We start from the raw sequence: 12,821 nt of genomic DNA on the forward strand, positions 1-12,821 counted from the left end.
GAAAATTATGTTTTTTGGGACAAATTAAATATTTATTTATAAAATAAGGAGAGAAATATGCAGATCTGAAACCCACAATATATTCATCCTCTCGAAAATTTTCGTAAGATTTTCATACTCTGATATTTAGATTACGAAAATCATGCTTTGGCTAACTGTAAGGAGAAACTATAGGTGAAACTATCACCAGAGGTGAAAGTGTCTGTACTGTTCTAAACGCAACTTTCATTACATACTCAAAGAAAAGAAATTAGTCGGAGTTAAAAAGTAAGTTCAGTGTTAAAATAATAAAAAAATCAAGCAAAAAAAAAAAAAAGTAGCTCATGTTACTCGGGTTTGTAGGACTCGATCGTATCTATCTGAAAAAAGTAAACCAAAACCCTGCGATGGTCAAAAGTACTTAAATAGATGGCGTTTGAAATAGCATCAGAAAAATATTCTTTTTACAGTATTTTAAATTTAACGTTTATTGTTTTCCTAATGCAATAATTTAGTAATTATAACTGCTAACAAAGTTAAAAAAGTATTTCTCATAGAAATTTTCAGTCACTTCACTTTCATACTTATTTTAAATAATACCCCTCTATCATTATTCATATAGCTTTAAAATCAATATACCTTACCTTATTGTAAAGTAATCAAGTGAGTTAGAAATATTGGTGATAAATAGACCAATTGTTTTTATCTCAAATTCTATTCCTGAGCCTGAACTATGTACAGTATAATTCGGATTTAACGTCAACCGTGAATAATGATTTTTTTAGCTTTTAAAGTAATTTCAGTTAGGTCTTGTTGCATCTCCTAAATCAACAATTTTTAAAAAAAATCAAGAACGAAAGAGAGAAATGATGCCTGAGAATTATTTGAAAATTCATTGTGTATTTGAAAACAATAAAAGAAAAAGAGGAAACAAATATCTTAAATTTTCTTTTCATTAAAATACTACTAGCTTTTTTCTTTACTAAATAGATTACAGTTTCTGATAGTATTTAGGTACTTAACAAAATGTTATTACATTTGAATGCATTTTAATTTTTTTCATGGGAACTTTCACTACCCAATATTCCGTTTCTTACATTTTTGCCCAGTCTAACAAAAGTCGTTAAATCTGGGTTCTTCTGTATATAATTAGTAGACTGTCCCTACAAAAACTGTAAACTCCGAATTTTAATAATATTATTTTTTTAAAAAAAAGAAAAAAGATGGATCAAAAATACAAACTTTTCACTTCTTCAAATCTATTTATTAAAAAACCACATTTGTGTTCTAAGAAAATGGGATGCTNAGGGAGGGCCCTCTGCGGCCAAAATAGAATTACAGAAATATTCTCTTATCGAGGAAAGACCGGCCTACGCTCCGGCTCCTCTTAACCTCCTCTATCTTAAATCTTGAATTGGGTTAGTGATTAACTCGCCCTCTAGCGGTGAGCCAATCACTACAAATCATATTATTTAAAAAAAAAAGAAGATGGATCAAAAATACAAACTTTTTAATTCTTCAAATCTATTTATTAAAAAACCACATTTGTGTTCTAAGAAAATGGGATGCTCTGAACACACAAAAATCAGAAATATCAAGACAAAATCTTTTTTTTTAGGAATACCAGGACAGCTACAAATCCTACAGTAATACATATAGAATCTTTATAAAGAGTGCTTGGAAAACCAGGTTGATTAATTAAATTATTGAAACAAGAAAAAAGGTCACATCCCAAAGGAAGTTGCACATTTCAAAATTCAACAGTTTTTCCGCAAAAAGAAAAAGCTTTCAATCTTGAGATTCCTAAAATAATGGATATAATTTTAAAAATCAATGATATAATTTTTTTTATTATCTTGAATTCTTTTAGTTATTTAATTTTTAAATTTGACTTTTGTTTTGAAATAAAAACTGCTTATAAGAGTGTTTTAGTAAAGAAAATAACAAAATGTTATTGATGTTAACGTTTTTTTTTTTTTACTAGGAAAAATAATTTCATCTGTGGACAAATATTTTTACATGAATATTTCTTTAGTTTATATATTAAACAGAAATTTGAAAAGAAAAAAAAAACAGCTTATTGATCACAGTTGAAAATAAACTAATACTTGAAAAAGCTTGTTATTCTTTAAATGCTAGGTAAAAATAAATATTAATATCTAAATTTTTTTTTAATGCTTATTTGAAAATTTTTTTAGTATTTAGGGAAAAGAAAAAACAAAGAGTGCAGAGATCGAGAAGGAAGACAGTTATTGTAATTTTCTAGAAATTAATATTGCATCGAATTTGTGATACGGGGGTGATTGTGGCATCAAGTTAAAAACCCTGAAAGTTTATGTGTACGCAATCAATATCAATTTATAGACCATACATGTTTCATATTTAACAATTATTTGAGCTAACATTTATACTTAAATAATCAACTAATGCAGAACATCACACCTTTATAAAAAACTTACTTCTCATAAGAATCACATTAGGGGATTTTAAAATCATGTAAATATGAATCGCGACATTGGATTTTAAAAACTTGAGAATACAAATTGAGATATTGAATTTTTAAATTGTGTAAATATGAATCACTGTGCATAAATTTTTAGATAGTATGAATACGAATCACAATGCGCAGTTTTCAAATACATATAAATGCGAAAATCTTTGTTTGATATTACTAATGCGTGAATACGAACCGTGGCATCAGATTTTAAGCTTGCATGAATACATGTATTGGGATGTTAGGCTTTAAAAATGAGTAAATACAAATCGCGATATTGGATTTTTAAATCATGTGAATAGGAGTTGCGATGTACGCTTTTTAAATCGCAAGAACACAAGTTGCAACACGTAGCTTTTAAATCGGGTAAATACGGTCTTGATAGATTTGGGAGCAATTGCAAAAGACGAAATTCAGCCAGTCCAAATGAATCAAGTTTAAGACAATTCTTCACGTAATTGGCGGAAGAATGTATATAAACATCTCGTAAACGGGATTCAACAAAAACTTCAGAATTTCGTCGGATTATAAGTTTTTCCTTTGCGAAAGTCTGCAATGCCTTGAGATATGCAGAATTCTGCGATATTCACAGAAAATTCACATACCCTGTTTTTTAGTCCCAGATGAATGATACAAAAAAAACCCCGGAATTTCAGGGTACCCCTAGAATACAATCACCCCTGGTGAGAGCTATCTTAATATTGAAACAGTCGAAAAAATTCCATTCATTAAGTAATCAAAAGATTTTTTACCATAAATTCATATTATGCTCGGTAATACACAAGCCACTACTAATAATAAAATACAATTTTAAGCATTGTAATAGCAATCTTTAAAATTTCTGTACACAGCAGAAATACAATAATTACCTGTTTTGTAGCAAGCAGCACTGGAGTAAGAATTAAACAAGACGATTTTGCGAAAAGAAGTAAACTTGAAAAATAACAACATAAGATTTATTAAAGTCACATGAATAACTATGATTAAAAGATACATTTTTCGAGCACAATTGTTGAATGACACATTTCAATTTGCTAGCCGTCCTGTTTGAATAATTTATTTTATAAAAAATATACCTCTTTTGGGACATGGGGTTTTCCAAACATATTCTAATGGCTTACAAAATGTTTGCTCTAATGTGATCGACATGAAACAATGCAACAAAAAAGGTTTTTTTTTTTTACTGAAAATTTTAATGTACAGAGGTCAATGAAAAGTAATGATAAACGTCTGTTCAAGGAATGAAATAATGTCCGTCATAAAGATGTCAGTAAGTTGTGGTTTCAGCTAATTCAGTAACCAGGATTGGTTCCTGCAGCTGGTTGTCCATAGTACTGACTATAGTACTGGTTAGGTTGAGAAGCTTGCTGTTGGTAGTATTGAGACCACTGTGACTGATCAGTAGTAGTGGTTTGTGCTGCTGGAGTGCTGGGTGTGACAGCTTGGGGTGCTGACCACTGGGGAGTTACAGTGCTCTGCTGATAATTATAAGTCTGAGCAGCAGCTGGGTATGCTTAAAAAGAATATTATGCATATTAATAAATTGTATGAATGGAATAAACATACCTTATTAATAAATACAAAAATCTATTAAGTTTTACAAAGAAGTATTCCAAGATGGCAAATTTCCAGACAAACCCCAATTCCCTGAGATTTTAGAAAATTGTATAAATTTAGAAATTTTCTTAGCAATATTAAATAAATTAATAAATAATTAGCAATATTAAATAAATGTCAATTTAATAAATACATTGTTATTTTTGCAAAATATTTAAATTTAATGAAGAAATACTTGTTTAATAGAAATGTAGATAGCTAAATTATTAGTTATCTACATTGCATGATCTCGTCTCGTAAGTCACAATCGCCTATTAGTGATATAATCATGCAGAAAATTAAACAGAAACTATAAAAAATTGTAACCATCTATATAATTAAAATAACGAATAATTAAGTAATAAGGGTACAAATTTCCAACAACAGAAGAATTTAAAATGCAAAAAAATGATTACACATCGAGCAAAAATGAAATCTGCTAACGAACTAACGAAAACATTTCAATCGGAGACCGTCGGTATTTTGCAAACTCTAAGAGGAAAAAATAGCCTTTCCTTTCTTATTTATTCCCCCAAGCAGCCAATAAATTAAGTTACTGAAGATAAGAAAAAGCGCTACTTTTTTCAATAATGTCAGAGATAAATAAATACTAAAAAGGGTTTTTTCTTTGTTTGATCGATTGTAATAAAGTGAAGATCGTCTTCAGTTTTGTGAAACCCATTTTTGGCAATGCCAACTTACGTCGGTGACATCACGGTCTAAGAGTGTTCGAACAGTCTTTTTTCATTCGCTGTCAGTTGACTAATGACGTCATCCCTTATCTGTGAGAGTACTTAAGTTACAGTTGAAAAATGTTATATTTTTACTTTTCGTTGTTGTTTTGCTTCTCGGTTTGCCCAAATGCTCAGTCTGTTAGTTTAATAAGTCTCTGAATAAATAGTTTACCATGCAAACTTCCCTTTTCAAGGAAAGTTAATATTTAGTTACACTGACATTTTTGGGACTATTTCGACTGTCAAATAAAGCTAATTTAATTTTCATTAAAAATGAAAGAAAAAAGAAAAAAAAAAACAAGATTATTCTAGCAGAAATTACCGGATTTTAGGTATTGGAAAAGAAATAAATGCAGGAATCCCAGTATAATACTGGAACAAAACCACCCCTCTTATTTATCATGAAAAGACAAGCATATACATGACAAGAAAACATTTTCTAGATACTTTTGAAGAGACATACCTGATGTAGCAGCTGTTGGAGTTTGTCCATAACTTGTATAACTGGAAGCTTGACCAGAATAACTATCATATCCAGCAGTACTTGTGGGCTCAGTTTTCACTTGTGATCCTCCATACTTGGGGTATGATGGTGTCTGAAATCATTAATTAACAATGAACATTAATTATTAATGAAATCATAGATTAACTAAACACTATACAGGATCACATCAAAATTCAAGCTAAGTTCCTTTTTAGCAAAATGCCGCAAATATTACTTTGTACACTATAATATAAGTTTATAGGTGCTTCCTTTTCATTTGCACTAAAGTTATTCTCTTTCTGACATAATTTCTAATAACACAAAATTGACCATTTTTTTGTTCTTCATTAATAGATTCATCTTAAGGATTGTTCAATAGAAACAATCCTTACGATTTTAAAATTCTAAAATTTAAAAAAAAATTCTTAAGATTTGTGCGAATTAGGAAAGTTAGACGCAAGATTCTGATTTTTTTCTAATTTTGAAAATTTTCAAATAAAATACTGAATTATAATTTGTAATGAATAAATATTTTCAGCAAATAGATATTTTTAATGGCGCAGATGCAGTTGATAGACTGCAAGTTAGGGGGAAATTTCTAAGGAAAGAAATTGCATTCTGAAGAAATGTTAGGCTCTGAGAATTTTCTGCATCCTAGATAAAACACTCCTGTTTAAATCACAAAATTAATAACTTAACATACTTCATTACTTTTTTTTTTTATCATCCTGTGCTTCAGCTACTAACATTTTTTCTTAGAGCATTTCAGATTTGTATTTGTGTTTTTGATTTTCTGTCGAGAAAAGATTGAGTTTCAGCATCTAATTATTTTTATCAAATAGTTTTTGTTTATTTATTGTTTTTAGGACTGTTATAAGAGTAGAAAAAAAATTATTATGGGTTAATCACAAACAAGAAAACTTCGTAACTCTTGGTAGTTAAAGGGAGAAAAATTATCTTAAAACAGATTATAACAGAAATTCTCAAACACATCACTTTTATCACATTACTGGACTGTAATCTTTGACTAAGAAATCTCTGTTAACATAACAAATAAGAGTAGCATTTGGTATTCTTAACTTTTTATATCTATTGATTTTTACAAGTTTAAATTGGGAAACACTGAAAGAAAAAATAGGATAATTGTGTAGCATGAAAATTTTTTATTTTATGGTAAAATGACGAAAAAAGCTTACACTGTCTTGAGCAGGTGGAGTTGGATAGCTCGGAGTTTGTGCTGGTTCTGCAGCAGACCATCTACTAGTCCTGCCACTTGCTCGAGTAGTGCCTTGATTAAGTCTAGACCCACTGTCGTAACCTCCACTTTCTGTGCCAGGCTCTTTCTTGAAGCCACTTTGGGGTGCACTGCCATATCCTGCATCCCTTTTAGGATATGTGTCAGAACTCGACCTATACCCACTTTGTGGCTGACTGGAATATTCATTTTGATAGTCTCCATAACCACTACTATAACTGCTCGATGACTCTTGAGCATAATCACTGTTGCCATACCCGCCTCGACCACCACCATACCCACCTCTTGAGGAGTTCCCACCTCGTGATGGACCACCACCTCTTGGGGCACCACGATTTTGTCCTCCTCTGCCACGCTGCCCACCTCCATATGAATTTCCTTTATCATAGGAGCTGGAATTGTCATCTTGATTGTATCTGCCAGAATATTGGTCAGATGAAGTATTACTTTGATAATTGTTACCTCCCTGACCACCAAATGATCGAGATCCAAAATCTCCACCTCCTCTGCCACCCCTGGAAGAACCAAATCCTCTATTGCTACCATAACCAGAAGAATCACCGCCAAAGCTACCATAACTACCTTGTGAGTTACTGCCATAGCCACCAGGACTACCACTTCCACTGGGAGAGTGATCGAATCTTCCATCATCATAACCTCTTTTCCTGCCACGACCTTCATCGTATCCACCACGCCCAGATTGAAATCCTCCACGATTGTTATCAAATCCTCTTTGTCCATTATAGTCACCATAATTATCATCATAGCCACGCCCCCCATCATACCTATCATAGTCACCACGATTTCTATCATAACCACCTCGACCTCCATCGTATCCGCCACGGCCACCGTTATAGCCACTACGTCCACCATCATATCCTCCACGATCACCACCATAGCCTCCTCGATCATATCCCCCACGACCACCATCATAACCACCTCTATTTCCTCCAAATCCACCTCGGTTGCTATCATAGCCACCACGATTACCACCAAACCCCCCACGGTTTCCTCGACCACCATCAGATCCGCCTCGACCGAAACCTCTACTTCCGCCATAACCACCTGGACTGTCATTGCCTCCACGATTTCCATCGAATTCATTTCGGTTACCACCGTAACCACCACGACCTCCTCCGAATCTTCCTGGACTATCTGGTCCAGGAGAATTATTTCCATAACCACCACGACCTCCATATCCACCACGTCCAGGGCTATTCGGGTTGAAGTCACCTTTGTTTGAATCAAATCCTCGATTTCCTGTAAGAATAAATTAAATGAAAACACTGGAAAAGTAAAAATAAGTTTCACAAATGTAAGAAATAAGACAAAATTTGAACCTGATTAGAATTTGATTATTTTAATTAGATATTTTACCTAGTGGTATTTCTCTTGTTACATCAAATACACTGCAGCAACAGTAATTTGGAAAAACATTATCTCTCTTAACTTACAACATACTTCTGATTTATAATTTGTTAATAATTACATATCTTCCAACCAATACCCTTTTCCCAAAATAGAATTACTAAAGGTAGAGTAAAGTCAATAAAATTGAGATTGTATGTTGGTGTTTCGTAAAAATTTCGCCACCAATCAGAGCGAGCAAGCCTATTTAATTATACCTTTAAATTATTCAAATGTAATGGTAGTCAAAATCATTTTAAACCGTATTTATTTAATGTGATTTTATAAATTTCGCCACCACATTAAATATAAAAATAATATACAGAAAATCTAAATAAATCATTGACAGATAATCAATAAATTTACATAAAACTTTGAAGCAGTTTAATGCACAATGGCAGAATATCATGTTAATGTAATTTTTATTTTATGTATAAAACAATTATGTGCTTTACTTCTTTGTCATTCTCTCACTACAACATCAGCAAAGAACAAAAATTAATCCAATCGAATCAATGATTCAGGTTATTATTGAAGTTTAGTTCCTCTACCTATTTCCAAGAGGGTCGCTGTTGAGCTTGACGATATTTGGCTTTAGAATTGAGACATTTTTTTTCTCTAAATTTAAAGAAATCTTTCGAACTTTTTTTTTTATATTTGCATGTTTTTTGATATTTGTTTCATGATATTTGCATGTTTTTTGTTGATTTAAACTAATCTAGGCATCTTGAAAATACCTATGAAAACAAAATTATGCTTAAATTGAAGAGTATGCTTGCAAACCTTGGATAAAGTAGGGTGCCTAATCTGCCCCATTCAAGCCCCAGTTCATTTACTTTTAAACTTACAAAATCTTCCCAATTTATATGTATTCATGGTGTAACAGTTTGGCTGTCTGCCTACAACCAGAGATCATAGATCATATACCAGTTCAGAGATCATATACCAGCTGTGGTTAAATTTTATTTCGAATTTTATTTTTCAAAAAAGGGTGATAACTATATATTGTTTTCTTCAATTTAAAATTTATGTTTTCTTTAAAAAAACAAAAAATAGATAACAAGTATATTTTACCCTAGGGGAAGATTAGGTGGTTAATTTGTACCCTATTGAACACTTTCAAACATGCTTATCAACAGATTCTTAACCCTGGTCGTTTAAAAGGAAAAAATATTTGAAATATTAGTTAAGATAAAATATTTTTGTGAAGGATTTTTTTTTTACCATGATACAGTATTTTGAGATAAGCTTTAACAGTAAAATTTTAATGACAAGTCTGTTAATGGCCTAATTTTTCTTCTATCAAAATTAAATTAAACAGAAAGCTTAATTTTTTAAATAACATATTTTTTTTTGGTCGTCTACTGAATTGTAGATACGATTATATTGAAGAAAAATTTTAAACAATAAATTGCTAAATTTAAATATCTAATTTAATTTTTAAATTCAAATAAATCAAAGAGAGCTAAACCATGTTGCAGCAGAATTTTTGCAAGAAATAACAGTCTAAAACTTATTTACTTTGAACCTTTTGCGCTACAAATTGTAAGATTTGTTGTTTTTTAGGTTAGTAGCAAAATTCGACTAATTTTTAGGTTAAAAAAAGCATTATTATTCAATTGAATTTTCTGAAAAAGTTATGTATTTTTTAACCCAATAAAATAATTAACAGCACTGTAATAATTAAAAAAAAAACACAATTTCTCAAGAAGAAATGGAACTGCATAAGATTTATTAAAGTCATGCAGATAACTATGATTAAGAGATACATTTTCCAAGCATAACTGTTGAATGACATTTCAATTAGCTATTTGAATAATTTTTTTCTTTTTTTTAAATAAAAAATATGTTTTGTAAGGGAATTTCCAAACATATTTTTGATTTACAAAATAGTAGATCTAATGTGATTCAAGAAATCATGGAAATTTTTTCTTTTCTTTCTTTCCGTAGGCTTCAACAGAGGTCAATGATAATATTTGTTCAAGAAATTGAAGAATGTCCGGTTTCAGCTGTTATCTGCAGTTCAGTATCCAAGATAGTTGTCAATAATGGTGACTATAGTACTGGTTGGGTTGAGAAGCTTGCTGTTGAGAGTATTGAGACCCTTCTGACTGATCAGTAGCAGTACTGGTTGAAACAGCTTGTGGCTCAGACCACTGGGGAGTGGCAGTAGTACTCTGCTGGTAATTACATGCCTGAGCAGCAGCAACTGGGAATCCTTAAAAAGAACACTATGTATGTCCTCCTACTAAATACAGGGTGGCAATAGAAATTGTGAACAAATTTCCTGACTAAGCTCACAACATTTCACTGGACTTGCAACATTTCACAACTGAACAACAGTGGCTACTGATTTGGAGGGTGAAAGCAGACGAAATACAAATAAGAGGAAAATTCAGAAGAGTAAGCTCAATTTTTAAGCAAGTAGCGACATATTTTAAGGGAGGTAAATAACAAAGAACATATAATTTAATTCATCACAAAAGCAGATAAAGAAATTGTAAAATAAAACAAGTGTTAAACCTCAAAAAAGAGAAAGGTAACATAAGTAACAATTTCAAGAGAGTGAATCAATTTCTGTGGCAACACTTAAAGAGATTCAAATTTTTTTCATTCCAGATTATTTCTTATCATGTTTTCAAACATAGAAATATGCAAAAGGGGAAAATTGTGGATCTGAGGAAGATTCTGCTAACCTAGTCTTCCATCTATTATAAATCATTGTAAGTAGGTAACATACAATGCTTGTACTTGCATTGTATGGTAAATTTGAACAACTGTCCTTTAGATGAAATCGCGTTTTGTTTCCAAACAAACAAAAGGTACATGATTCGTATATCAAAACTAAAACAGTCCCTCACGCATCATTTTCGTAGGAGGGAAGTGTACAATCTTCTAGTGAATTCTCGAACACCTCAATTTCTAACGCACCTAGTCTCAAAACTACAGGAAGGTTGATTAATGTCTTTGTGGCCAAGTTGGTCCTTTACATGTTAAAATGCACCATTAAAAAGTCGCAAAGCTGAAATTTGCAGATGCTGTGGCATAAATAATAATTACGGAATCATCACTTTCAATCAAGAATAAGTAAGTACAAAAGAAGGAGGAAATATTTTCCTCTAAAAGGCATTTTCATGCTGAACAGAGTTGCTTGAATTTGTTTTTTTTTGTTTTTTAAACTTTTTAAATCTATAGTTATCATAAGGATATAAAAAGTTTAATTCTAACAATCTATAGTTATCATAAGAAGCTGAAGATCTTTTGAGGGTTCCTGGCAGTCCATGTCGGCACGCAGTGGCCCAATTCCGTCTACTAACCGGACATGATTGCCTTGCAGATCACCTTCGCCGTATTCGGATCTTCTCAAGCCCTTACGGCCCCCTCTGTAACTCTAATATCCCTATGAATAGACACCACCTCCACTACTGTGCAGTCCTTAGGGGCGACTCCGAGACTGGGCTTTATTGGAAGGTCAAAGAACTTATGACTTCAGTCAATTTATTGTTGTGTCATTGTTACTTCTGTTCCTGTTCATTTATTTTTATTTTTGCCTTGCCATTAGAAATAAAATAAAAAATAGTTATAAGTACACTATTATAGTATCACGTTCTTCCTAATTCGTAATAATTACTGGAAATCTTGACCCATCAGCAATAGAAATTTACCAACTTTACACAAAACTTCAAAAGCAGTTTAAATACTAGTGCTCTTAGCACAGTATCAGAATGTTACGATACAGTAATTTTTTTTTATCCACACAAATTACTGTTTATTTTTATTCCCACAGCAGCATCCGCGAAAACGACCCCAAAAAAACTCAGGTCACAATTGAAACTTCTTCCCACTTCCAGGTGGGTTGCTTTTTTAGAGACAGGTTTCAAATTAGTGAAATGATAGTTCAAATGATTAATAAGATTAAATGAAGTAGAAATGATTTTCAATTTCTTGAGATAATTTTATAAATTTTCCCTCGATTCTGTAGGTAAAAAAAATTCCTTTATTTCTCTAATTCTGGCTTCTCCTGAATATGGATATCGATTAAAGAGGACCATTCCAGATATTTTATGAACTGCACTGTTTTCATGAAAGTATGAAAAATTGACTCATTATTTTCAAAAAACTAAAATTGAACTGAAATAGAATTTTTCCTATAAGGAAGTTGCTTTCTGTAAATATAAGGAAATAAAATTCTTTTTTATCTTTGCGAAGAAACACACGNATTAAATGAAGTAGAAATGATTTTCAATTTCTTGAGATAATTTTATAAATTTTCCCTCGATTCTGTAGGTAAAAAAAATTCCTTTATTTCTCTAATTCTGGCTTCTCCTGAATATGGATATCGATTAAAGAGGACCATTCCAGATATTTTATGAACTGCCCTGTTTTCATGAAAGTATGAAAAATTGACTCATTATTTTCAAAAAACTAAAATTGAACTGAAATAGAATTTTTCCTATAAGGAAGTTGCTTTCTGTAAATATAAGGAAATAAAATTCTTTTTTTCTTTGCGAAGAAACACACGAACCCTGTTTTTCAACGAGTTAAAACTGTGATTTAAAGAAGTCGTCAACTTTTTGAAAAGTCTATTTATACAAAAAACTATTTGCCATGGACCTGTAAAAAATTTTAGGGGAGTAAATTAGTTTTAAATTTTTTTAGGGAGGGGGAGCAAAGTAACAGATTACATGTTTATAAAGGTCACTATGTCTCTGTGCCTTAAAGCTTAATTTTTAAGCTTTTTTTTCATCAAATTATCAATATTATTTTATTAATACAAGAGAAACAATAAATAGGTTTAAATGTAATGAAAACCATATAAAAGATATATATATGAACAAATTCATCTGAGAATATCAGTTAAAAGAGATTAGA

General features: G+C 31.4%; 1 protein-coding gene across 2 annotated transcripts in view; it reads right to left on the reverse strand.

Annotated features, from left to right (window-relative positions):
• Positions 1-3,412: 3,412 nt before the first annotated feature.
• LOC107436238 (heterogeneous nuclear ribonucleoprotein U) overlaps positions 3,413-12,821 on the reverse strand; it is a 36,752-nt gene continuing 27,343 nt past the window's right edge. For both annotated transcript variants that reach the window (XM_071186999.1, XM_043051049.2), the window contains 3 exons: positions 6,484-7,802; positions 5,267-5,399; positions 3,413-3,986 (listed from right to left, as the gene is read on the reverse strand). In XM_071186999.1, the coding sequence (XP_071043100.1) occupies positions 3,766-3,986; positions 5,267-5,399; positions 6,484-7,802 (1,673 nt within the window). In that variant the 3' untranslated portion in view covers positions 3,413-3,765. The remainder of the gene's footprint in view (positions 3,987-5,266; positions 5,400-6,483; positions 7,803-12,821) is intronic.

The sequence above is a fragment of the Parasteatoda tepidariorum genome, chromosome 1 (assembly GCF_043381705.1).
Source record: "Parasteatoda tepidariorum isolate YZ-2023 chromosome 1, CAS_Ptep_4.0, whole genome shotgun sequence".
In the NCBI taxonomy this organism is placed as follows: domain Eukaryota; kingdom Metazoa; phylum Arthropoda; class Arachnida; order Araneae; family Theridiidae; genus Parasteatoda; species Parasteatoda tepidariorum.